Consider the following 26,738-nt stretch of genomic DNA (forward strand, 5'->3'; position numbering starts at 1 on the left):
TTGAGTGAGGAATAGGAGTTATGGCGTGAGAGCGCGTGAAGAGGGTAGTTTATGTGAGTCTCTCTCACGTTCATCTCACGGGAATGTAATATAATTGATTTTTTATTAGGTTGATTTTATATCGAATATGCTACGTAATATTTAAAATGAATAATATTTAAAAAGTATTTTATTAGCCAGTGTTTCAACTGCTTCAACATGTGATTTATTTTCACTGTGAAGCTCACATTAAAGACCAAGGCCGATGGGGCTTTGACTTACTGGAGTTTCCCAGTGGCGGTTTTAAAAATGAATAAGATCGATTTCCATTGAGGCTGTTCTAGCACAGAAAAACACAGATGTGGTGTATTCACCCTGGCTAACAAGCAACGTGGAACAAAGGAAGGTGCCCAGGTGTTCACAGGCCTATATATTTGAAAACAGACAAACAAAACACAAGACCTCTTCATTTGGTATCGATTTAAAAAAATCTTTGGAAACAAAAGTCAATCCAAATAATACAAACATTTCACAACCGTTACAAAATATAGTCCTGCAGTTAAATAAATCCTGCAGCTTGCTTCATAAAAGATATGGTCTTTAAAGAAGACTGGTTGTGGGACTAACTTAGTTCATGGCCTAATGCACCAGTCACAGTGTGTTCTTTGTTCAAGGGGTTTGATAAGAAAAATAATTACAACACTGTTACCTGGGTGACGTCATGCAGGAAACCTGCATTGTTAAACAATCACATTATTCATGTAAGGAAAACCGAGGAGACTAACCCAAGAGTTTTAAACTCCATTAATTATTACTGCTATATTTTCAATAATTTGCTGCTTCTTTCTCTCATATCAACTTTTACATGCATATTTAGTAAAGTCATATACAAATTAGTATGAGGAATAAGGCATGCAAACATACATAAAGTACACAATGTTTGGCCTCTTTATCCTACTGCATGCTTCTTAAATTTGATGTTCAACTTATTCAATAGCATTTTTTACACACTGCATTTTCCCCCCCAAATGATCATCACTCTCATAATGTGTTATTCCTTCTGTAATTTCCGTTGATTTTGGTCTCAAAAAGCATTAGTTGAATTGTCATTTGTTTGTTTTAAGAGTGTTCCTCTCCTAATCCTCCAAGACAACTTATAACTAAACATCCCCCTGAAAGCCTCTTTGCAAGTATGCAATTCTGTCTGTGTTATTTTTATATGACTACTCTCAAAGACACAAATAAAGATAGTTGAGAATTATAGGTCTTATAAAATAAAAACAATTTGTGTCACAATTGAGGCAAACATGAAACAGCAGTCTATTAATTCTATATAAGTCCTTGCTGGCTATTCTTCCTGAGTAGAAAATGGGTCATTGTGAGCAGGGTGATGCTTGTTGTGACCTATGGCTACAGCAGGACAAGCTAGTGTGAAATCTATTTGAGAGGTGAGCAGCTGATGAAGCTACACCACAAAGGCAATATCAGCTCTCCCCCTTTTTCCTCCATATATTCCTTTCACTCCATTATCTTCTCTTCTCTTAGCATTCCTCTGTTTAGAGACTGGAGTCCATATCCACACACACACACACAAACACAAACACACACACTCACACACACACACACACACACACACACACACACACACACACACACACACACACACACACACACACACACACACACACACACACAAAAACACACACACACACACACACACAAACACACACACACACACACACACACACACACACACACACACACACACACACACACACACACACACACACACACACACACACACACACACACACACACAAACACGCACAGACACAAACTCATATCGCAGTTGCGTGGGAATCGGAACTAAACAAGTCAGACTCATCAAAGGATGGTTAGTGAAAATACTTTGCTCAGCCTATGTTTAAGTTTATAAAATCTTGTCAACAGTCTTGACAACAGGCAAAAGCGGCATAAGCGGTGGGATATTTAATATTTTGCATGAATCAATAAAATATTATGAAAAGTATAACCCCCCCCTCCCCCCATCTCTGTTGGGTCTGTTACCATAGCTACGATTCTGCGGGCAACCATCTGGTTTCTGTCTCCTCCAATGAGGAAGCAGGTCTGAAGCTGTAATACAAAGTAAATATGTTCATGTTTCATACTAGGAAGATTTGGGAACAGGTCAACAATATGGGGAGAATTATATGAGAAGACACAAGGAACTGTGGGTAACGCGGGACCTCTACAAGTGATGGCGGTCGCCAGGGATTTTATCCCCAGACCCGCACAGCAGGTGAGCATCTGCCATTTTGAGACTCAACTATTCTTATTGTTCCCCTGAAGTGCATGGCAGTGGCAACCATCAAGATATGGATTTGTGTTTCATCTATGAACTTCAAGTGAGCTCCCCACACTAACTTCAATGGTGTGAGATGAAGGGAAAACATTCAGATGAAACTTATTTATTTTAATATATAAATATCTATATCTATAAATATATAGATATATATCTATACATTTATCTTGTTTTTATTAGAGCATATTGGCATCAAAGAAAAAACAATCATTCCAACACGAGTTCTGATTGCATATCAACGCAACATTCACTGTAAGGATTGGGCAATGAAGTTAATCTTTGCAGCGTTTAAGTGAATTGTTCCATATATTTCTGTCAAAATGTATGGTGTAACAATCCTAATCGAGGGAAGTATTCCATATCCCAGTATACAGACCAGGAGATGATGTGAAAACAGCCAAATTTGTTTATCGCAGCACTGACATCTGTAAAAAAAGAAAGAAAATCGACTGATAAAAATGTGCACTGAAATTACGGAATCAGCCCAAAACTGAGCGATCCATTAGCTTGTCGATATGGTTGTTGAAGATCGGTTGAGGAAACTAGACCCGCTTTATCCCCCCCCTCCCTCCCCCCATAACAAATAGAGAAAGGACCGAAACAGTCAGACAGACCTTAGTGAAGAACCAGTGATAGGTGGGCTTGTGATTAAAGATGGCGGCAGATCATATACTGCAGGCTACGAAGGAATATGTAATCAGAATTCATAGGCGCGCTGTCGGAACACTGTATTTCACCACAACAAAGACAGCCAGGACAGAGCGACACACCAAGGTAAATACTGAGTCTGGAATGATTAGGTTCTTTATAGCAGCAGGTCATTCAATAATTTGATATATGATTACAACTCAGTGGTCGTATTGTTTGTTCTCATTTTGTCCCCTTTGTTGTCAAACTGTGTTTTAATTTCACTTCCATATTGTTTGAGTTGCCTCATCCTCTTTAGGCAAAGATAACAATATCAAAAGTTTTGAGGGATTTGATAGCCCAGATCAAGCTAATAAACATCAATAAAGATATGCTCAGAAAAAGAGCTGAGTGGATGCACGACTAATTTCTGTGGAAGGGTTTGTTCGGAGCTAGGCACAGCGAGACAAAAGCTTGTCATTGGTCTAATGACACCACAACATTGGTATCCTATGTTTTAAATGCTTATGACAACATAATGCCATCAAATGTAGAATGCCTAATAATTAAGCTCAATGTTTGCAGCAAACTTAAATCCTTTGTGCAATATTCCAATCATGAGCTTGTTTGCTGTAGTCAGTCAGGACAAAGGACATCAGCAGGACTAAAGCATATACTTTTTGACATGTCTTTTGATATGTCTGTTTCATGCAAGTGAAAGCAGAGAAAAACACAGAACTCTGAATCGAACACGACAGCCCGTTTTGCTCTGCAGATGTTTTCAGAAAACAACAGCTATCTTATGTTATGTTATCTCAGCTTTGGAGTTGTCTTCACTTTGTTGCACGTTTTATTTTTACTTTCGAACTGAGGAAAAGGGGCTTCTGTTCAAATAGAACTAATAGGATTTGCTTCATCAGAATGTGCCCACCGAGGCTAAGCCTATTTTGGCCAAGGCCCTCAAAGGGGTAAGCCCGCATTGACAGATGGAACAAAAGAATGCAAAGAAACTAAACATTTATTTCTAAACGAAAATCTTGTCAGAAATTAATCTGATCGATGCTGTACTTTAATTTAATGGGCTTCATAAACTCCAGAAAATATAATGATCAACAAACCATTATTGTTGTTGTTATTCCCAAAAGAAATGTAATGGAGGACTACATTACTTTGCATTTAGCAATTTAGTACACGGTCCATATCTGCCCATGACCATTCAAATTGGTCGGGGTACATTTGAACCACCTTGTCTTGGGGAGACAGGAAGCAGAATGAAAAAGCAGGGGGGGAGGTGATTTGTAAGTCTTGCCTATCTGTGATCCTAGCATCGACCCTGTAAATGAGTGGTCAGTGTGCAGTCTCACCTACATCCTGTTTCTCCCAACGGCCTCATAAGCCAACCACTGTGCCAGTTACGACTAAACAGCTGGAAGCTTGGACATGCTGAGCTGGTATTGTCGGATGGCCCAGTCCAAGCTTCCCCTTGCTGATAACAATGTATTTTTGACATGTTCAAAAATAATGCTCTTCAGGGTTGATGCATGGGCCTGTAGCACCCATGGAGGGTCAGCAATATGTCTTTCCCAAAAGCTCCTCCTGTCTTTTGTCCATCAGACTGAGGAGGCTAGAAAAAAAAGGGAAATTATGAGGATAAAGTTAGTAACCATGGGAGATTAATGATGGTTATTCCAGAACTTGTTAGTATTTTAGGTGTTTAATTCTGTACTGCATTGTCTTAATAATATATTTATAATGAAGGTACAATACAAATTATACCAATGGGTCCACTATTAATATAATATGATTGTAATAAAAACATAGTATAGAGTATACAGTTGCATTATGTTAGATATAATATGCATTGCTTTAGGCCTATGCCTAAATAAATTATACCCACAAATGCTGATCAATGAGTGATCTGTGGTGTAATTTCAGTGTACGTTGTGTAATTAAATGTGCATCATTTGACGTTTTTGCACATTTAAAATACAGCACTGCTGAGAGTGGATTTCAATGGTTTTCTTGTTAAAAATGCAAGAAGCCTACATTGATAATTTATTATAGAAACCACTGGTAATGTAATCACTCAAAAAACATTTTGTCGTGATCAATCATCAAGCAATGGGAAATAACTTTACCATTATCATCAACATCACCATCATTGTCATTACGATCATTTCTATTCACATATCAGGTGTACCCACATTGCAAAAATGTTATGTAAGCTATATAATTCGATGTATAAAAGGTTAGGTCAGTTATGGCAGGAAACTTTTGGAAATGCAAAGTTCTACATGCCATCAATGGAAAGTTATTCAGCAACGAATATTAAGGTTGCAGGATTATTAGGCCTACAATAAAAGTTCACTCTCAACACTCAATAAACTGCTCAAGGCATGTTCTTAAAATGAAACTGCAACCTACTTTGCTTTCGAAAAAATGATATACAATTTATATTTTAGGTCTTACTATGCTAGTGTTGAATTTAAATTCCTCAAGTCAGACTGCAATGCTCAACCACATCATTGAATTGACTAACGTTAGGCCTAATACAGGTGATCTCATGAAAGATAGAGAGAATAAATTGAATCGTCTGACATCTAAATTTAGCCACGGGTTAAAGGTTAGCCTATTCTTCTGAAAATTTTACTATTAGCAACGGTAAAAAGGGATTCGAACTGAACAAACAGCCATGATGTGTTTTGCGTTTTGTTTCAAGACTGCTTTGGTTTATAGGCCTATAGATATTTTTATATAATTATTTGCCATCATACATAATTTGCGTTGAATCTAATTACTAAGGCCTAAAACTCCTTATGAAGCACAACTGCAATTTATTTTTCAGGAGCAAATGGATGAAAAATATAAGTTTCTTTCAGCAATATTTACCCTGGTCGCCTAACCACTGGATGTGAGAGAGAATGTCAACCTGTCGAGGTGCTCTAAAAGACCCACCAATGGAACCACGTGGGGACGGATGTCCTGGTGGAGGAGGCGCGTGCCCGGAGTCCAGTGGCCCTCTCAAGGTGGGGCTGGTTGTTATTGTGTAGTAATCGTTGTTGACTCGTATGGTCTGCATGTTGTGGCGAACAGTAATGTCATTTCTTGCTTGTTTGTTTGTTTGTCTGATTTGGAACATATGTGTATGGTACTGAAAAGAAACACATGTTTACTGGTGCATATTTAACTTACCCCACGTTTCGGGAGAAAACATTCTTTATGTCAGCGTAGATTTGTTTGAATTGTTGCATACGTCTTCCTTTTTGTAGAGATATCAATACATTTCGGTCTAGTTTTTTACCCCCTGATAATATCTATATATAATCACCTTGAGCAGTGAGCAGGTGGGGGTGTCTGTCGACATGTCCTCAGTTATAACAAAACTAAATGGGCATCTTATTTTTGAACCGTCGTGTAATTCACCCCGTGACCACGCGGGGCGCTGTGGATCATGTGTTTTGTAGCCGCTGCCTGCTACAGAGAGACAGTTAGAGACAGCTATGGAAAGGCGAAGGGAGAACTGTGTCTTTGTTATTTTGAAACTCTTGCCATTCTTACATATGACATTATTTGTGGGGACTTGTGCATGTTCAAATTCCAGATGCGCGTTACAGCGACACGAAGATTTACACAGGTGAAGTATAGATTACTTTTTTTTTTCAGATCAGAGATTATGATTGCCGTAGCCTGAGCTTGTGTGTGTGTGTGTGTGTGTGTGTGTGTGTGTGTGTGTGTGTGTGTGTGTGTGTGTGTGTGTGTGTGTGTGTGTGTGTGTGTGTGTGTGTGTGTGTGTGTGTGTGTGTGTGTGTGTGTGTGTGTATATGTGTGTGTATGCGTGTGTGCGTGTGTGTGTTTGTGTACGTGTGTGCGTGTGTGTGCGTGTGTGTGTGTGTGTGTTTGTGTGTGCCATCGCTGTGCTGTACATGTAGCACTAAATCAATTCCCGAAATCGAGTGGCATCCCTCCACCTCTGCGTCTTCTAACTGTTTCGAAATCGTCTACGGGCACAATTCTTAGTGTATTCAAACCCCGTATCGGATACACAATGCGGCTATTAACGAATACATTGCCTCGCAAAGTTGTGCACTTGTCGGTCGGCTGCAGAAGGGCCCGGCTATGTCTGTACAGAGTTTGTTTCTATTACCCCTCCCCCACCCACTGGTGTTGTACTCTGTTCTAGAGGCCAAGATATGAATGTGATGTGAGGCACACTTCAAAGGAGCAGAGGGGTGTAGCTAGTACAGTACTCGTACAAAGCGAACCGATACCGCCGAACATCAAGTCCTTCAGTCGATCACGGGGTGATAACGGGTTTATAGCATCACACTGTATTATAAGCCGGTTGCAATTTAGAAATGCATGATTGTATTGTCACGTGTGGTTCAGGTGAAGACTCCTCCGGCGCATTTATTGAGATGGTCAACAATGAGACTGATTGCATGCGTCATAGTTGTATCTTATGATGTGTAATGTATATGTAATGCAGGGATAATTTCCTTAACTCTCCGTGTGATACTTTGAAACCCGCCACGCCGAATCGCCGTAGCCAAATTACAGCGGATACCGGCGTTTTGGGAAAAACAAATCTGATGCAACGTAAACTCCGTAGCCTGTCCCTGTTTGACACAGACTGTGCACTTACCACGAATGTTATAGGATTGAAAATTGGGATTAAATAGCGTAATGTAGCCGGTTATGCAGTCAGAATCATAACTCAAATATCAAAGGTGCATTTGCGGCTCTCTATTACTTATTTTCACACGTATACTTACATGTTTCACAGTTGTGATGTATGCTCCCATAACAGTCATCATGCAGTGTGACCGTTATATGAGTGGGAAGTCTTAGTATTTAAGAATCTGAATACATTTAAGGCTGGTTAAGAAGGAGCAACATTTTATTGATGTCTTGTCAACATCAACATAACCAAATATTGCTTGTGGACAATTCATTTCTAAGTAACGGCAATATTTCCCGTGAGTTATGGTTCTCAATAATAGGTCTATTGATAATGAAAACCTATATTCGGGCAAAAAACACTTTCAGGGCAAAGAAATGTACTGTATTTGTTACCATAGCTTTAAGTTGTATTTATTTTATGGGAAAGTTAGTTATGTTCACTATCACATGCCTAGTATTTGCAAGATTCGTACCAAACCTTACCTCATTGCGTTCTCTCCCTGTAGGAGAATACATACTGCGGAGGCATAAGCCGAGCTCTGCATCTGGTCGTCTGGTGGTGTGGTCGCCACGCAGACGTGGTGCATGGACGCCGCGGTCGTCGCCATGCGAGGCGTACGCGACAAGGGGGCCTACCTGGCCGTCCCGGGGGGCGGCTTCACCGAGGACGCCCCCCGACCCCCGGTCCCGGGAGAGGAAGGTGAGCTGGCGTTCGGCGAAGGAGGCCCGACGGCGGCGTCGCACGCCAACGCCAACCCCCTCCTCCTCCTCCCCTACGCCTCTAAGAGCGAGTCGTCCGTGGCCACGCCGCGGCGTCCCGACCTGGACCTGGGCTATGAGCCGGAGGGCAGCGCCTCCCCGACGCCGCCCTACGTCAAGTGGGCCGAGTCCCTCCACTCCCTGCTGGACGACCAGGAGGGCATCCACCTGTTCGCCCGCTTCCTCAAGCAGGAGGGCTGCGCCGACCTGCTGGACTTCTGGTTCGCGTGCAGCGGCTTCCGCAAGCTGGAGGCCAGCGGCGGCACCAACCAGGAGAAGAAGCTGAAGCTGGCCAAGGCCATATACAGGAAGTACGTGCTGGACGGCAGCGGCATCGTGTCGCGGCGCATCAAGCCGCCCACCAAGTGCTTCATCCGGGACTGCGTGGCCAAGCTCCACGTGGACCCGGCCATGTTCGAACAGGCCCAGACCGAGATCCAGGCCACCATGGAGGAGAACGCCTACCCGCTGTTCCTCAAGTCGGACCTTTATCTGGAGTACGCGCGGACGACGGGCGAAGGCGGCGGCGGTGGCGGCGGCGGCGGAGGCGAGAGCCCGAGAACCGCCGGCGCTGACCTGAGCTCCATCCCGGGGAACGCGGCGGCGGCGGCGGTGGCGGCGTCGGGGCACTACCTGCCGACGCTGGCTGAGGACGAGGAGTGGCGGTCCGAGCGGGAGTCGTCCAGGAGGGGTCGGGACGGCGGCGAGCCCGCGGCGGCGTGCATCCAGGTCACCCAGAGGCTGCTGGCGGAGACGGCGTCGCAGCGCGTGGCCAACAGCTCGAGGTTCCAGGACATTCGGGAGTACAGGTGATCCCCCCCATCCCCTTCATTCCCCTCTCCTATTGTTCTGAATCCTATTGCTCCCTCTCCTAAGGCCTGAATCTATTTTTTTTACGTTATTTTAACAACAGCTTTCTTATTTGTGCCTGTGTAATTCATTCTGTGGACTTCTGGGATTATTTCCAGGTTAGTTTGATCAAATTCTATAAAATACCATAGGTTATCTACCTTGCATGACATGCCTTTATTCAATGACTCCAATAAGAGCAAAATAATGCCAAGAGCACTCAGTAATTCATGAGCGTGCCTTGTACTTTATGTGTTATTGGTTCTAGAGACTGTAATCGATAGAAAGAAAAACAATTCAAATTCATGCCATAAATACGATTGGCTCTAGCCACTGTTATTGATTAAAAAAAGGATTCATATTCATACCATGTACTCTGTTCTTCCCTGCGAAAGGAATTGAGCAGGTCTATTTCTGTCAGCTGTGATCTAGATAGGATTTCCGCTTGCTGATAAAGGAGTGTTAGATGTGTGTGTGAGATTGCGGCGTGTTTATTTCATAATTCATTTGGGACTTACACCTCGGCTGTTCTGAGGATCTGAGCTTCTCTGACAGGCTGGAGAAGTTCAGGCTGGATCATGACTATATAGTCTTTCTTGGATCTAGGGCGGATGCGATCTGTCATCCACACATTTTGTTGCTTGTTGGTTAGTTTGCAATGTTTTGTTCCTGTACTTTCATAAATGTGCTTCATATAAACTTCTTGTTAGGTGTTCCAATAACGCTGTCAGAACAAACGCATAGTAATAAGAAGAATAACAATGATACTAACAATTAGTTCAACTACTTGTTCTGGACTTTGCTGCATCAGTACCTCTGGGCATAGGCTTCATTAAGTCTAAATGAAGCATTGATTTGTTGAGAGAGCCTCAGAGTCCACTTGCTATCAGTCTTTTCCAGCTCTGGTCTGTCTGTAGTTGCATTGCTTTTTCTGGATGGCTCTATAAAAAAAAAAAAACAACCTTTCCGGTCAAGTGCTGCATCTTAGATCTCTGAAGAGCTCCACCACAGGTGCTCCTCTCACACGTTAAATCCGGTTATCTGGGAGACTGATACTGCTAAGTGAATAACCTTCAGACCAGCCTCTGCCACACCACTCCCTGTGTGATGCTTGTGCTGCTGAATCCATAAGCATCCTGGGCCAAGCGGGTGTCTTGTGAGCACTACCTTCTCTTTGAGATTAATAACTCTGTTTACTTTGGGGATACACAGAGAAAAGAAAACAATGAAAACGATAGAAAAACTTGAATTCCTCATGTTTGTTTTTTCTGATATTACATCATTTTGGTAAATGTTTTTAGGCAGGATCATGTTTGATGATGTGGTAATTGTCGGGATTGATTTTATTAATTTATTTTGTCCGAGATTGTATGTAAAGAAACAACAAAATGGAGAGGCATTATTTAATATCAGCTTTCTGGAAAACTGTAGCCAAAATAAGGGGCATGAGATGCCAATTCTCAGCTACTTTACTTTCCATAATGTCTGTTAATGCTGCTGATGGGTCTCAGCGTAGGTCAATCCAATTTGTCCGGCAGCGTGTTTACCGTCAGACATTCTCTGTGTTGCTGTTGTATTTCTCTATGCTACTATTGTATTTGGATAGTGACTGTTTTATTGTCAGAAAATGAAGGCACATGGCTGCAAGTGCAACTAGAGGTCATTTTCTGCTACACATTTCCAACAATGGATTCAAAATGGTCAAGGTTGGGTCATCGATTTGAAGCAGTTAAGTTAACTCAAGCTTGCACACTGTAGCCTTTCACTTCGGTGTCTATAGACTGAAACCAATGTACCCATGGCTGCTCTTTTCCAGGTTTCTCCAGTTTTTCTCAGGATTAATTTGGTCTGTAGAGCATAACAATGAGAAGTTTCACTGTCTACTGCAGTGCAAAAGTAAGACCTACAGGCTTAAATGACATGCTGCAAGTTTAAGATTAAGTTAGATTTAAGGGGTTGTTGTGGAGACCATCAGGGCACTTGGAAAAGCAACACGTTAAGTCAATAAGAGTCAATCAGTGAATCGACCCTCTTGTAAACCAGCTGTCGGGTACTCAATTACAATTAATTGGCCCATAATTGATTATCTATCACACATTGACTCCTCTTCAACCTCCGTAGGTTGGGACACTGACAGGCTCTGGACGCCGATCTTTTGCTTCACAGAAACATTTACAATAGGCTTAGCTCTAGCTATACTTTAACCACATGTGCTCCCAATAACTGAAAAAATCTAACAATCTGCTGTCTGAATTCATTCTCATAGCTGCCTACATTCTTGAAAAGTTACAAAACGCACCGGGCGGAATTACGTCAATGTCAACACCAACCGTGTTATGAAACCTAACAACCAAGTGTAAATCTGCCTCTAATGTTTTTGTTTACTGTTTGTGGTTCTCCTCCAGATGCGCAGCATGGCCAGAGCCCGCCTTGCCGTACTACGTCAACAGCGGCTACGCCATGGCCCCCGCCGCCAGCGCCAACGACAGCGAGCAGCAGAGCATGTCCAGCGACGCAGACACCATTTCCCTCACCGATAGCAGTCTGTGAGTGTTCTCCTCACACGCACACGTGCGCCCACTTACAGGTGCTATACAGAGGTTAATGGCATCCATCGCTGCTCGCTCCTCAACCTTTTATTTCCCCCCCCTCAGAGGAGTTTTACAAAGCTGTAAGCGAGAATTCATGTCGCGGAAAATGAGCGGAGGCGCCATCAGAGTGTCTACCTGCTCCCGTTCTCCTCTGCCGCGTCGCGCTTTGAAACACTGAACCCATTAGTGGCGGTTAGCAGTTGTCTTCTGTTGCTAGTTATGGGCCATTATATTGTAGCAACTCCTGACTCCTCAACAGGAGATTCTGACACTAGAACGGGAACACTCAACGCTCCGATTATCATGAATGCTGTTGTTATGGATTCAATATCAAACGGTTCCTCCTTTATAGATTGAACCTGAAGGATCTTGGCTTCTATGTATTCATTCATAGCAATGAAAATGCTCTGAACTAGTGATTGAATGTATGTTACTCGCACCTCCGTTGCAATTACTGGCAATGTTTATTTCCAACGCACGTCTCACGGAAAATGTCTTTTTTTCTTCCTCTTGTTGTTTGTTTGTTTGTTTGTTGCTGTTTTTTATCCCAGAGACGGGGTTCCACCCTACCGAAACCGCAAGCAGCATCGGCGCGAGATGCACGAGAGCGCCAAAGCAAACGGGAGAGTGCCTTTACCTCATATTCCAGTGAGTTATTTCGGAGGTTCAATCCCTTTCCCTCTCTCTAAACCTCACCCGCCCAACCCTCTGTCTCACTCACACACACACACACACACACACACACACACACACACACACACACACACACACACACACACACACACACACACACACACACACACACACACACACACACACACACACACACACACGTACGTCTCTCATTCTGCACCACCTGCACCATCACCACCGCCGCCAACGTTGAAGAGCATGCTCATAGGTGTAAGCTCTTGCGTGAAGCAGCGGAGCTGTGATGGATGTAAGAATAGCTGCTGCTGCTGGCGTAAGAGAGGGCTGTCAGGAGTGTTACCTCTGTTAAGCTGTGTGTACCCAGCGCACTTGGAAGTGGGGACTCAGTAGCTCTGCTGTTCCGCTCCAAATGTTCTTATTTTATCCTGTTCAATTTTTTTTTATCCTTTTCTTATAATTTTCCTTTTTCCTCTTCTTCGTCCCTCTTCCCCCCGGTAAGGGAACAGTAGCTTTAATTAGTCCCGGGAGTGAACCGCTTTTTCTTCTACCCGATTAGGATGCGCAGCGCATCGACTGCCTATATCGGAGAGCACGCGTCCCTCTCATGACCCCAGCGCTTCCTTTGGATCTGAATAAAAACCACCTCAATACCTATCACATCTAATGAGTTTGATCCGCTGGGTTTGAAAACGCATGTAATCGACAATCGGTGGTTATGATATTTCTGGTTTATAATTCATGATTTATTATCATCCGGTTTCCGTTGGGTTTGGAAGGTTTGTAACTCTTGGTATTTTATAACTATTCACAAATCAGTACAATAACCGATCAAATATCTCAGTAGGCACATGCCTCACGACACGGAGGCGAATTTGAATAAGAACAATGTACAAACAGAGCATCGACCCATTCTTGGACATTTTCAGTCGTCGGCAAGGTCATTCCATGAGACGCAGGCCACTGGCCAATCTCCATCGCTTGCAGAGGTTGCGTCCCAGGGTGCAAAGGGCGACCCAGTCGCGCGGCTTGTCGTGCATTGAGCGACCGCCTCCACAAGCAGAATAAGACTGGAGGTTCAACCTTAAGAAGGTTAAACCTGGCAGATGAGCCCGACATGGCGCCCACACACCCACCCAGGGGGCTGACCTCAGTGAGAGGGATGAAGTGGCCTCCTCGCCTTGCATATGAACCGTGAACGGTTAGCCGGCCGCTCAGCAAAGGTCAACCGTTGTTTATTCTTGACTGATGAAAGCAGATTTCTGGATCACACTCAAGAACGACCGGCACTTTAGCTTGGTAATAGACGCACGCGATGGGACTAAGTAGGATGAAGTAGCTATGTGCTATGCAGCTGTATGAAGTCATTAGTCAGAGGAGGTGGGATATATTTGTCACAAATTGTGCATTGTGCATATCACAATGTGTGATATATTACTATATCCTGTGTTTAGTAAAAAACAGAATTACCATTACTATTGCAAAAAAGGTGTTTCACACCTTCTGGCGGATTTGCGTGGGTAGCGGCCTAGCTCTGGGTGCTACACACTGCTACTGGATGGGGTGTCACACGCACACACACACACACACACACACACACACACACACACACACACACACACACACACACACAGAGACACACACACACACACACACACACACACACACACACACACACACACACACACACACACACACACACACACACACACACCCTCACGATGTCGAAGGCTTTGGGGTGGTCTCGAAATTGCGCTACAAAAACGAAACGAACCGGATCGGTCCGACAACAAGCCGACGGCGTGTCGTTTGGCTCCCCCCTGCAGCGCACACATCGGATACCAAAGGACATCCACGTGGAGCCGGGCCGGTTTGCGGCGGACCTCATCAGCAGGCTGGAGGCGGTGCAGCGGGAGCGGGAGGCCCAGGAGCGCCTGGAGGAGCGGCTCAGGAGAGTACGGCTGGTAAGGAGCGGGCGCCGCTTCATTTCCCCAGAGGCTCTCGGCCCGTCTCCGAGAAATCAGAGCGCTTCCACTCGACTTCTAGCTGCTGGTATTTTGAGTGAATGTTTGTGTGTGTGTGTGTGTGTGTGTGTGTGTGTGTGTGTGTGTGTGTGTGTGTGTGTGTGTGTGTGTGTGTGTGTGTGTGTGTGTGTGTGCGTGCGTGCGTGCGTGCGTGCGTGCGCGTGTGTGTGTGTGTGTGTGTGCGTGCGTGTGTGCGCGTGCGCGTGCGAGCGTGCGTGTGTGTGTCAGGGAGCCGACCACTCAATGCGACGTGGTGGTTGGTTGTGGTGGTTTTTTTCTGCCCTGCAGGAAATCTGATGGATAACAGTAGCCAATATGTTGTAGAAATCTGGGTTCATGTGCGTTTCCTTACACTGCATGGGGGCCCAGTGGGAATGCCTTGGTGATGTCATGATGCATTATTGATGAACCGCAAACTGTTGGACTCCAAACAAGTGTCTACCATGAGATGACAGGGGGGAAAAAAGGCTGAATTGGTTAAAGCAGCTCCCAGCAAGCACTGGAAAATAGTGGACAATCTTCAATTTGTATACATTCTTCAATGTATACAAGGTAGACGGATGGACCTACAACGACATGCAGTGTATCCAAATATACTGCCTGTCAGTGCAGCGATCTGATCTTTTCATTTGAAGGTTGTGTTACACCACTACTGTACGAAAATTGGAGCCAACCTTGCGTTCTCCCAGAACTACAATCCAATCATTCTCAAGGACTCAGGGTCACTTAACCACAGTTAAAAACCAGTGTGTGTCCTGATTATAAGTTTTCCTCTCATGCTGCCAACAACTCACTCAGCAATTACCACAGGGACCCAAATGTATTACAATGAAATAATGAATAACACACAAAAAAAACACAATGAACCCTTTGGCTATGAAGTCCTTCATCGTTGTGTTTTAGTTCTGCCAACGACTGCTTCATCTCTGGAATTAGACCCTCTCTCTCAGTGTTTTGTTAGCCTAATGTACTCCACTGCCTTTTTGATCTCGATTGGACCTCCATTAAATGTTTTTTGTGTGTTTTGAAACAAAATGGAAATGTGCCTCAGTAGTCAACCCCAAAGCAGAGATTTTCAGAGCCGTTGGCATCCAGCCTCAGATGCAACATTGCTACAACTACAGGCAAAAGAAAATCGAACACAAGTTGTCATTTACATATCTTAGAAACGGATCAAGTACATGAACTTTGCTGAGATTCTCTTTTTCCTTCAAATCAATGATTTTCCTTTCTGGCCGAGTGGCTCGTGTGCATCCGGCACAATCATTAGTAAACTCATATCTGGCGGTTTGCCAGCAGCCCTTGTCTAAATGTAATCAAATTTTGGTTAAAAAAATTGAATTAAGCATGAAATCCATTATCGCCATTGGTCTTTGAAGTGAATGTGTAACTCAAAACCCACTTATTCTTCAGTCCCTGTTATCTTGACGTCTCCAACAAGAAGTCAAACAGATGGATATAGTAGAATGGCAATCGCTTAAGGAGTGCAGAATGATTTAAAGTCCTACACTATCGTGTTGGTTTCACGTGGACTTTGGTAAATGTGCCATTCTGTCGGGACAATCATAATATTTATATTGAAATCTCTTCAGATCGTCTATCATATTCCCAAGAAGCAGGCAGCGCGACTCTTTGTCATAACCCTTCTTGCTTGTTTTTAACCACCTGTTAGTTCCACTCTCCCAAACACGGGCCTCGTGCAGATGTGATTCATTTTTCAGTGTCGGTGTTAACAGGCAGTATTATTAATAATTACGAGTGAATGAATTTCAATATTGGCCCTGATGTGCCGTATTGCAACGGGAAAGTGGGGGCCCTGTTTATCATCCTCTTCTCACATCCTCTGTGTGCATGAGTAAAAATAAAACTCACATCTTATTAATTAAAATAGTTTCACCTCCAAATTCCCAAACAACCAATTGCGGATGGCACGAACAATGGCGGACGGCACGAACAGGGGGTGAAAATCTGACATCTGCAGGCTACAGTGATTATAACATTGAATATCGCAGCATTGTTTGGTGGCATTTGTCTTAATAGAAGGCCTAAAATAAGTAGAAAAAAGGGTTTATAATTACTTCTGTGGTCATGAGTTAAAAATAAGTATCAGTTTCTATAGCAAAGTCTTTCAGAAAAACGTTGTTATAAAGGTTTCAAAATTATTTGTTTTGACAAATATCCAAATATCTTTCCGTTTATAAAGAAAGACTCTTTCGTTGTTATTTTTATTATCGTCTAGGAGGACGACGACCTCGAAAGCCACGCCGCACCACCGGCCAATCACAGGCCGGGGGCGGGAGCCCACTGCCAGCAGCCGCCACCGCACGGCCACGCCCACTATGCCCTCCTGCTGGGCGACGCCCACGAGGAGAACCCCGAGAGCATCCTGGACGACCACGTGCAGCGGGTCATGCGGACCCCCGGGGGCCAGACCCCCGGCACGGGGCGGCACTCCCCCGTCCAGTCCCGCTCGCCGGACGGCCTCTCCTCCGCTGGGAGACACGCCCCCAAGGGGGACGGCGGCGTGGACCTCTACGCCTCCAAGAGCCGCAACTACGCCGACGGCATGAGCACGGTCTCCTTGGACCCTGGGGGCCACAGGTGGGCCGCGAGCGTCACTCTGCTTTAGGTTCATGGATGGATGGATGGATGGATGGATGGATGGATGGATGGATGGATGGATGGATGGATAGATGGACGGACGGACGGACGGATGGATAGATGGACAGATGGATGGATGGACGGATGGATGGATTGATTGTCAAAGACAGACAAAGGGACGGATAGATAGAAAGATAGACTGATAGACAGACAGACAGACAGACAGACAGAGAGAGTGATAGACAGTTAGATAGACAGACGGACAGACTGACAGAGAGAGATATAGATAGATAGATAGACAGACAGACAGACAGACAGACAGACAGACAGACAGACAGACAGACAGACAGAGAAATAGACTGTTAGATAGACAGACAGACGGATTGGTCAAATAGATATATAGTTAGATAGAAAGATAGATAGACAGATATACATAGATAAATCGAGGCAAATAGATAGATACATACTGTAGATTGCCAGTCAGGCAGCACTCTTACACATTCATCCTTGCTCAGGGGAAATAAGGTGTACGAGATCAATACTGGGAGAGAAATGGAATGTTTAACAAGCATTCCTTGTTCTAAATGCACGAAAAAGAAAGATTTGATATAATGCGCATAAAAGATGATATAAACATGAGACAATGCCAATGAATCGTATCGATGGGTAGATGTTCTTCCCCCATCAACATGTTCTTAAATGAGTTTCTTTTGGTCACATGTTTTAGCACGAAAGGCTCAGCGGCGTTGTGCAAGCGGGCGTTGAAGAAGGCAGAGGACGTCCCACTGGGACCCCCGGAGGAGCTGGAGCGGAACCACAAGATCCTGCTGTGGATGATGGAGGGAGAGAAGGAGTCAGGCCGGCACAAGAGGAGCCCCTACGGGTGAGTGACAGCCGCAGAGAGAGAGAGAGAGAGAGAGAGAGAGAGAGAGAGAGAGAGAGAGAGAGAGAGAGAGAGAGAGAGAGAGAGAGAGAGAGAGAGAGAGAGAGAGAGAGAGAGAGAGAGAGAGAGAGAGAGAGAGAGAGAGAGAGAGAGAGAGAGAGAGAGAGAGAGAGAGAGAGAGAGAGAGAGAGAGAGAGAGAGAGAGAGAGAGAGAGAGAGAGAGAGAGAGAGAGAGAGAGAGAGAGAGAGAGAGAGAGAGAGAGAGATGGCATGAGTTTGTTAGTGAGTGAGAGACAGAGAAAGTCAGTTAGAGAGTGAGTTTGTCAGTGAGTAAGAGAGACAGAGACAGACAGATTGTGATACCCAGAGAAGATTTAGTGAGTTTGTGAGTGAGAGTCATTGGCACAGAGACAGAGAGAGTGGTTTTGAATAGGAGTGACCTGTATCTGTGTATCCTGAGGGAAGGTGGTTATAATGGTGAACCCACAGAGAGCTAGAGAAGAGAGAATGATGGGGTTTCTTATTTTGGAAGCGTTGTTTTTGTCGTCTTTCTATTTTCCATGAAAAGCCCAATAAACGAAAGGCACACAACAAATGCACGATAAACTAATATTTGCCAGCATGCAAGCGAAAAATAAATAAATACATAATTTGAATCTTGAGTGGTGAGGTTTCTGCTGTTTTCCATTAAGTGTGAGCGCACACACACACACACACACACACACACACACACACACACACACACACACACACACACACACACACACACACACACACACACACACACACACACACACACACACACACGCACACACACACACACACACACTCACTGCAGGGAGGACAAACAAACGACGTTGTGTTCCCAGAAGCGCCGCAGGGAACAACAACAGCAACGGCGACGGCGGCGGCACCGGCGCGGCCGTCGGCAGCGCGCGGCCGTCCCACCCCTTCATCCAGGACCCCACCATGCCCCCCAACCTGGCGCCCAACCCCCTGACCCAGCTGGAGGAGGTGCGCCGGCGGCTCGAGGAGGAGAGCGTCAGGGGCGGAGCCACGGCCGCCGCCCAGCCCAAGCAGAGGTGAGGAGGGCGGGGAGACCCCGGTGAGACTGGTCTCACCGGGGTTTACTCCATTCTTGTTTCATTCAATGGTTCATCCCTGTGACGACGCAACCGGGAGTCATCGAAGCGCCGAGCCGACGCAGTGTTAAGGTATTAGTCACGGCCCCACGTCGTCACAACGCAGACGATGTGGCCGTTGCTTCGACGCAGTCGTGAACCTGTGTTGGCTCCTCGTCGGGTTTTAGCGAGCGGACCAATCACAGCCCTTGCTGCTGCGTCGCCTCGACACACAGTTAACATTTTTGGGAGGCGCACGTCAGGCCCTTGCGGGGGACGCAAGGAGGGTCCGCAAGGACGTAAAGGGTCCGTAAACCCCCTTGCGTTGGGTCGATGTTTGTCAATACTGTAATACCGGCGTCTCTTTGGCTCCGTTCACACTGCAAACTGGAGTGCTCAATTAAGATTTATTGCTTGGAATTGTTTTTTTTCTGTTTGGCTGTTTGCGTTATATTTTAAATGTGGCCAATATCAGAGGCTGGTGGTAACTGCTCACAGTCCGAAACGACGATAACAAAGACGTACGGCTCTTTGTGGAGCGATGGCTACAACTTCTGTACTGAAAAGCGTGTGTGTGTGGGCGCAGAGTTGGAGACGAGAGCACTGGGATCATTGTGTGGAAGGCTTCACTAGAGCAGCAACTTCAGGATGTCAAGGGCTACTTTAAACAACAATCAGTACTGTGAAGGACTACTACTACTGTCTGTTCCCCTCCATCGCAGCTGTGCTCCAAGTTTGTTTTCCCCAGGCGACTCCTACCAGTGCAGTGAAATAAAGTTGCATGAATTCTGATATGACTGTTCAGGCATTGACAGGTAGCGTTGCTAAAAATCTGACCTGGTTCTTACCCTTTGGACCACAAATGAAGGTTTCCCTTCAGATCCCTTGTGATTTGTGCTGTACAAATTTTTTGAAAGAAATTTAATCTTTGTCACATATGAGGAAACCACCTTTGGGTTCGGGACACTTTTGGGTTGCAGTGTGAACAATGCCAGTGCGGAGTAAGACCATTCTCCCTTGGATTATATACCGAGCCACTCTCCCATTGGTCGGGTCCTGCTGTCAGTCACATACTGTTCATCCTCGTGTCGGAGGCGGGATCAAAGCAGCGTGAGGCGTGTTGGGCGCGGTGCTGCCGGTGGGGTTAGACGGGGGCTGTGTCTAACCAGCGGGGTCTGCGGTCCCCCCCAGGTATGTGATGGAGGTGATCCAGAGGGGCCGAACGGCCATCAGGCCGGCCCTGTTCCCGCCGCTGGACGAGGTGCCCGCCGTCTCTGACTGCAGTCTCTCCGAGCCTGAGTACGTCCCCTTCCTCGCCTCCTACCCCGTACCCCACCCCCGATCCACCGCCCACCCTGGTTCCTTATGTCATTGGTCACCTAGGACGCCCCCGTCATAGCCGACATGACCACCGCCCATGAGATCACATGATCAATCCGTTTGGCATGGATCACATGACCACCCCTGTGTCATGGATCGCATGACCCATGCCCCCCAAACCCTGTGTCATAGATCACATGACCCCAACCCCCACCCTGTGTCATAGATCACATGACCCCCACCCTCCACCCTGTGTCATAGATCACATGAACCCCACCCCCCACCCCGTGTCATAGATCACACGACCCCCACCCCCCACCCGTGTCGTAGATCACATGAACCCTATCCCCAACCCGATGTCATAGATCACATGACCACCCCCAATATCATTGGTCACATGACCCCCCCCCCCCCCCCCCCCATGCCGTAGTTCAAAGCTCCCACCTCTCTCAGCCGCCTGCTCTGTCTTTAGCTTTACCTTGTGGTTTGTCCAAAGACACTGAAAGTAATCCTTGATGGGTGATCACAGCAGCTCATTCACTCGACTGTAGTTGGGGCTGTTTCATGTGCTAGTGGTTTGATTACTTTTCTTATGACTTTCGGTGGTGTGGACCCTTCACACAATGGAAAGCAATTTCCTAAAAGCCGTTCCCTGTACTGCAATATGTATGCACTCTACGCTTATTCAGGAGAACCCTGTTCCTGCTGAATATAAACGACCATGTTGATGAAGCAGGATGCCTTTCCCATGTGGAAGGGAAGAGGCAGCAGTGGTAAAAAGAATTAACAATGATATATATTTTTTTTTCTGAACTATATCATATTGATGTTTTATATACAGTATATATTATATTATAACAGTGAAGAGAGACGTGGGAGTTGGACATAGGGCAGGAGAGAGGCCTTGAAGGATCGCTGGTCAGAATATAACCCGGGTCGCTTCGAGGCGTATCGCCCACATGGTTTTAATGCACTAGCGGGTGGAGGTAAAAATATGGTGGATATTTCAACATTTACAGATGAAGATGTCTGACCTGCTCACTGTCGTCACCGCGTCGTATCGTGTGGGTTACACTGGACTGTTCCCTCTGGACGGGAGCTGGGCTTGTGGTAAACACATCACGATGTGCCCCGTGTTTACTGAATAACCACTGCATTGCATTCAAGCAGAAGCCATTAAGGCGCATGTTTGTAGATAATTATGTACTCAACTGGACTCACCGTGTTATTAGATCGCGGTAACAGCAAGTCAATTTAAAAAACATATTCACAACCTTGGATAGCTGGGCTATGTATTCTCTGATCGTTCATAGAAATATTAAAAGGAGCTCAATTCGCACAAGGACAGCTTCTCATTTTGTAACAGCAGCTCAGAATGGCTGAGATCGATTCGTTTCTGACCCCTTGACTCATGTATGCAAACTGTTGGCAGGTAGATAAAATCAATTTTCTTTCATGTTGGATCAAACCACATTCTTAGAATTCATCTTCAGGGCTGATTTCTTACGTTCTGCTTGCACAATGGCACTAGAAAGCCTTTTAATTGTCGTGCACAAATTAACAAATTTGATCTAAGTGTATTCACTGCAGTAGTTTTGCAACACTGTTGTTATCAGTTACATTTTTGCACCAAAGAAATGTGCCAAACAACCATAACAACTGGACCGATTTGAATCAAACAACAAAGCCTGCCATAGCTTGCCACACTAAGCCTATGCATTGAGCTATCACGGAATGTCAAAATACACAGTTTGAGTGACCTTTCAATCCCATTAGCACCCACTGTACTATGTGAAGCAAACAGCGGCATCGGGTTCAATCTAGAGGCATTCTATCAGATGTTATCGTTAATTGTTCCCAGGTCCTCGGGGGGCTTCCTGTCATCTGTGGGTCGGGCTATGGGGAAATTATATGTTGGGAAATAAATATTCGGTTAGACACGCATAATGCATTTCAATAACGGATGCTTCAGTCATGCATGCGGCTTCGGTTATAGCCTTTCTGTGGGTAGTCGTCAGTGATGCTTTCCCCGATATTGTGTTTTATTGTCCTGTTTTATGCTCGTAATAACACAGATGCTCTGTTACTTACTGTGCCGTGACTCGGAGAGGGAGAGAGACAGACGAAGACCGAGAGAGAGATGGAGAGATGGAGGAGAAGAGAGGAGTGAAGAGAGAGGGAGGGAGAGAGAGAGAGAGAGAGAGAGGAAGAGGGAGAGGCCTGTCTGATAATAATAATAGTGCTCCCTACATTGAAACAAGCTCTGTGAGGTGATACTGAGAAGTCACACCAGAGGTATAATTGGACGTGTCATATTGCAGCTGGATGCATACATCTATTTATAGTGTCTATTGTATCAACCCATCTATCCATCTATCTTATCTATACTTCTATATCCGTCTTTTAGACAGATAAATATCGCCACACTTTTATCCCATGTTTTACGGTATTTGTCGTACTTTCTTCCAGACACAAAGCGGCGAGGAGGCAGCCGAGCGAGAACACCACGGTGGCCTACTACTTCTGTGGAGAACCCATCCCCTACCGGACGTCCGTGAAGGGCCGGGTGGTCACCCTGGGTCAGTTCAAGGAGCTGCTCACCAAGAGAGGCAGCTACAGGTACAAACTGCAGAGTATGTGTGTGTGTCTTATGCCGCGTTTCCACCGAGTCGTGTGTTACGGTTCTGTGCGGTACGGTGCGGCACGGTAGCTTATATCAGCGAAAAGTTGGGCAGGGTCCCAAAATAAACGTGCTGAGCCGTACCTATTTTTCGGCCATCGGGCTTAAACCCCGCCCTACCATAAGGGTACTGCCGGCGGTGGAAACGCAAGCCGGATTTAGCGTAAACCGAGCTGTCCCGCTACGAGCCGCACCGACCGTACTGTACCGAACCGTACCTCGGTGGAAACAAGGCATTCATCTCTTCTTTCTGAGAGTGCCCGTATCCGGGCCCCACCCCTCACCCCAAGAGCAACAACGTGAGAAAGCAAATCCCTAAAACCATACGATACTCCACTTTTACTCCATCATAACCATTGTTGGCTAAATTCAACGCCAACCCATAACAGACTTATAAGCATGCAAAACCTGTGCTTTATTGTGTATTTATCACCATATTTTTCAGGTCAAAATATCTACACATACCATGTATCATAAGAACTCTAATTATGGCATATGAAGGATGATACATTTGCGATGCTTAGACTTGATATCATTCAATTATATTAGTCCTGACCTTTCAATAGAGGGGCCAAATTACAAAATTGAACAATCGGCCCTCGACATTTCCACCGGTTTGTGTCACATCAAATTTATATTTTCATTTTTTTGTTGGTATGCCTGTGTTAAATTGTTTTTATTTGGAGACTCAGATTAAACCTACCTCTACCAAAACCTCTCTATCTTCGCTCTACTTAACTTTATTAAGATCAGATCTTGACCCAGGTGTCACAGGTACAGGGCGACCAACTGATAATGCACCCTAACACATGACATTTATTTCTGGCAAAATCTTCAGACAAATTAAGTCTTAGATTCATGCTGTGTTTTAGCTTATCACACTCTGACCCAGTAGCATCCGCGTTGTTGAGAGCATCAGTTTCTTTGATTAATGTGAACATTTAAAATGCAAATTACATGTGTGACGTAATTGCTAAAATATGTGATGCTAAAATCTCATTCAAATTCAGAAACACAGTGACATAAATGATTATGTACTCCACAAATACGCAAATCGAAATAAACTGAGATAACTTTCTTTCCTTTTTTTTCTCCAGGTTTTATTTCAAGAAGTTAAGCGACGAGTTTGATTGCGGGGTGGTTTTCGAGGAAGTGCGTGAAGATCACGCCGTTTTGCCCATCTTCGAAGAGAAGATTATCGGTAAAGTTGAAAAGATCGACTGAGTCCGAATCAAGACGTACAGTGTACGTTTCTGATGGAACGAGCGAGAAGTTGGACGGGAGAGAGAAAGTGTTTTTTAGAGTGAGAGGTGCAGGAAAGTGGGAATGGGACCGATAAGATAATAACAAGCTGCTAGTGGTTCGTAGGGGCTACTAGTGGGATTGAATCAAGGGGTCCTTAATGCGGAGTGCGGCAGCAAGTGGTACAAGAGGAAAGACTTTGGGCTGAATTAAAAAATCAAGGTATTCTCGTTATTGCATAGAGAGATGTAGCATCATATTGATATGCTAGTGGAGCAGAGGACAAAAAACTGCTACTAAGGCTACATATTTTTATATGGTCAACTGGAAGGTATCCTTTCTAAAGTAAACGCACTTGTAATTTTTCTTTTTATATGTATTGGTACCAGATCTGTACAGTGTCTGTTTTAAAAAAGAAGGAATGACAAAGTTTTATATATTTAAGTATTTAAGAAGAAAGCTGTAATTTTCAGTGATTTGGAAGCATGGGGTACAGTGCCTGTAGAACAAATACAGGGTCTCCAACATTGATGATTGAACATGCCTTGCAACAGCCAGCTCTTATGGATTTGCTCTTAAAATGCATTTAACATTCAGAGCACCCACCGAGTGATATTTCATTAGGCTGCACTTTCAGTGTTTGTTAACCTGACCCCCCGGGCCAAGTAAAAATTTGCACTGTATTTGCAAAAATCAATCTTCCGAATGAACCGGGAACACCGTATTCTCTATCTTTCTCTATTCAAGCCATTTAAAGGCTTTTCCTTTTTCTGTCGGTGACATGTATAAGCACATCCATCAGATCTATTTTGGCATGCACTTTGATAGATTTTTTACCTGCAACACCTACCGTAGAATGTAATCTAGCCGGAAAAAAGCTGTAGTTTCTAAAACTGTTGACGGAAAATTACAAGCGAATGTATACATTTGTATAAATGTCCTTTGTATTTTGGCAGTAAAAAAAAAGCCTGATTAGAATTTGTTTTATGTTTCATCACCTACATTAGTTCAACATTGTAAGGGTTTAGCTCATAAGAGCCCATAAAGAAGTACCGTACAATCAGACATGATAAGGCCTTTTCCCTGAATTAAAATAAAGGATTTCTCATTGCAATAAAGTTATACATTTTGGTGGACAGGTCTAGATTACTAATGACTGATGAGAGGTGGTGAGAGGAAATGCGGGGGTTTGGTTATTTTCAATGTAGTATTATTTGGTTGCATGCAAGAAAAGCCAGCCTTGATTTGAAAAAGAATGGGGGCACTTTGATGCCCTGAATATGCCTGCGGTTTTTAGGTTTTTAGGGAGATTCACGCGTGTTATGCATTATCGTTGTCAATATCTTTATCATTGTTGCTCACTGGCATGAACATTCAAGGGATTTCGATGTAATACATGCATTCTCATCATTTTTACCATTGTGACGGCTGGTTTATGATGTCATAGAGCCTAGGAGTCACTATAGGAAGCGGTTAAAAAATATATTTTAAAAATAATATCACATTTCATAAAAGCAGATAGTGCAGCATTGAAATACCATTAATGTACACAATCCTTTTTTATGGGGTTGCTCCAAATAGACGTAGTATTTGTTTGAATCCATAGTGATCTATGTATTTTTTTTGTCATACAGTAAATATTATGTGTTGAAGAACCTATGTACATGTTGGTCATCCTCTGGCATTATAAGCTTGGTTATGTTGTTTGTTCATACGTCTAGGGGAAATCCTAGGTTATTGCACACTATGGCGGACAAAAACAGAATCCCAAAGGGCCACAATTTCATTCAAGTATTTTTCACATCTGTTCTACAGAAACCTAGCCAGCGGTAACTTAAGGCATCGTGTTTTCATGCCATGGCATTTCAGAGCAGAGGACCTTAAATCCAAGTGCTGTATTGTTTCATGTTTTTTCGCAAGATGTCTAACGTAAGGGGTATCTCCTTCCTTAGGGGATTGTTTGTTTTGAATATTTATTACACATTTTTAACCGGAATATTTTTACACATACGGTGTGTTATGTCTCATAAAGCGATCATGATGATCATCCTCGGTGCACACAACTAAATGTATTGTTGAATTAATCTTCTTGTTTGTGTTCTTTGTGTTCCAGAGGGTTTGAGAATTTAATGAGCAACTGTGAAAGCTTCCCTCCATTTTAAGCCCCCTCCTTTCTAAAAAAGCAATGTTATGTATATAATTAACATCAGTGCCTTCATTTTGATCTTTATGGTGTCTATGTGATTTTTTCAACCAGGAAATAGCTTTATATTTTTATTTTGACATTGGTCACACTGCAGTTTTCTATGTATATATGTATCATTTTCAAATGTCATAAGCCACCAGCCCAATAAAACACATTCACTACCCTG

At 44.4% G+C, this 26,738-nt stretch overlaps 1 protein-coding gene across 6 annotated transcripts; it reads left to right on the forward strand.

The window, feature by feature from the left end:
- The first annotated feature begins 2,140 nt into the window (after positions 1-2,140).
- Positions 2,141-26,738, forward strand: axin1 (axin 1). 6 transcript variants are annotated; one of them, XM_030349297.1, is made up of 13 exons: positions 2,141-2,278; positions 5,848-5,994; positions 6,570-6,602; positions 8,155-9,216; positions 11,662-11,802; positions 12,399-12,495; positions 14,322-14,459; positions 16,759-17,120; positions 17,848-18,003; positions 18,873-19,085; positions 20,316-20,423; positions 22,914-23,063; positions 24,222-26,738. In XM_030349297.1, exons 4-13 carry the CDS (start codon positions 8,234-8,236, stop codon positions 24,346-24,348), a joined length of 2,475 nt encoding a protein of 824 aa, XP_030205157.1. In that variant the 5' UTR covers positions 2,141-2,278; positions 5,848-5,994; positions 6,570-6,602; positions 8,155-8,233; the 3' UTR covers positions 24,349-26,738. The 6 variants fall into 6 exon arrangements, with proteins under 6 accessions (XP_030205157.1, XP_030205175.1, XP_030205148.1 ...); XM_030349288.1 differs by lacking the exon at positions 2,141-2,278 and adding an exon at positions 2,946-3,115 and having other exon boundaries at positions 5,814-5,994; XM_030349315.1 differs by lacking the exon at positions 6,570-6,602.

Source organism: Gadus morhua, chromosome 2 (genome assembly GCF_902167405.1).
Source record: "Gadus morhua chromosome 2, gadMor3.0, whole genome shotgun sequence".
NCBI lineage: Eukaryota > Metazoa > Chordata > Actinopteri > Gadiformes > Gadidae > Gadus > Gadus morhua.

Coding starts and splice junctions, on each gene's coding strand:
- axin1 (XM_030349297.1), top strand. CDS start 8,234: ATGGACGCCGCGGTCGTCGCCATGCGAGGCGTACGCGACAAGGGGGCC. Junction 12,496..14,321: donor TGCCTTTACCTCATATTCCA/GTGAGTTATTTC, acceptor TCCCCCCTGCAG/CGCACACATCGGATACCAAA. Junction 18,004..18,872: donor CACAAGAGGAGCCCCTACGG/GTGAGTGACAGC, acceptor TTGTGTTCCCAG/AAGCGCCGCAGGGAACAACA.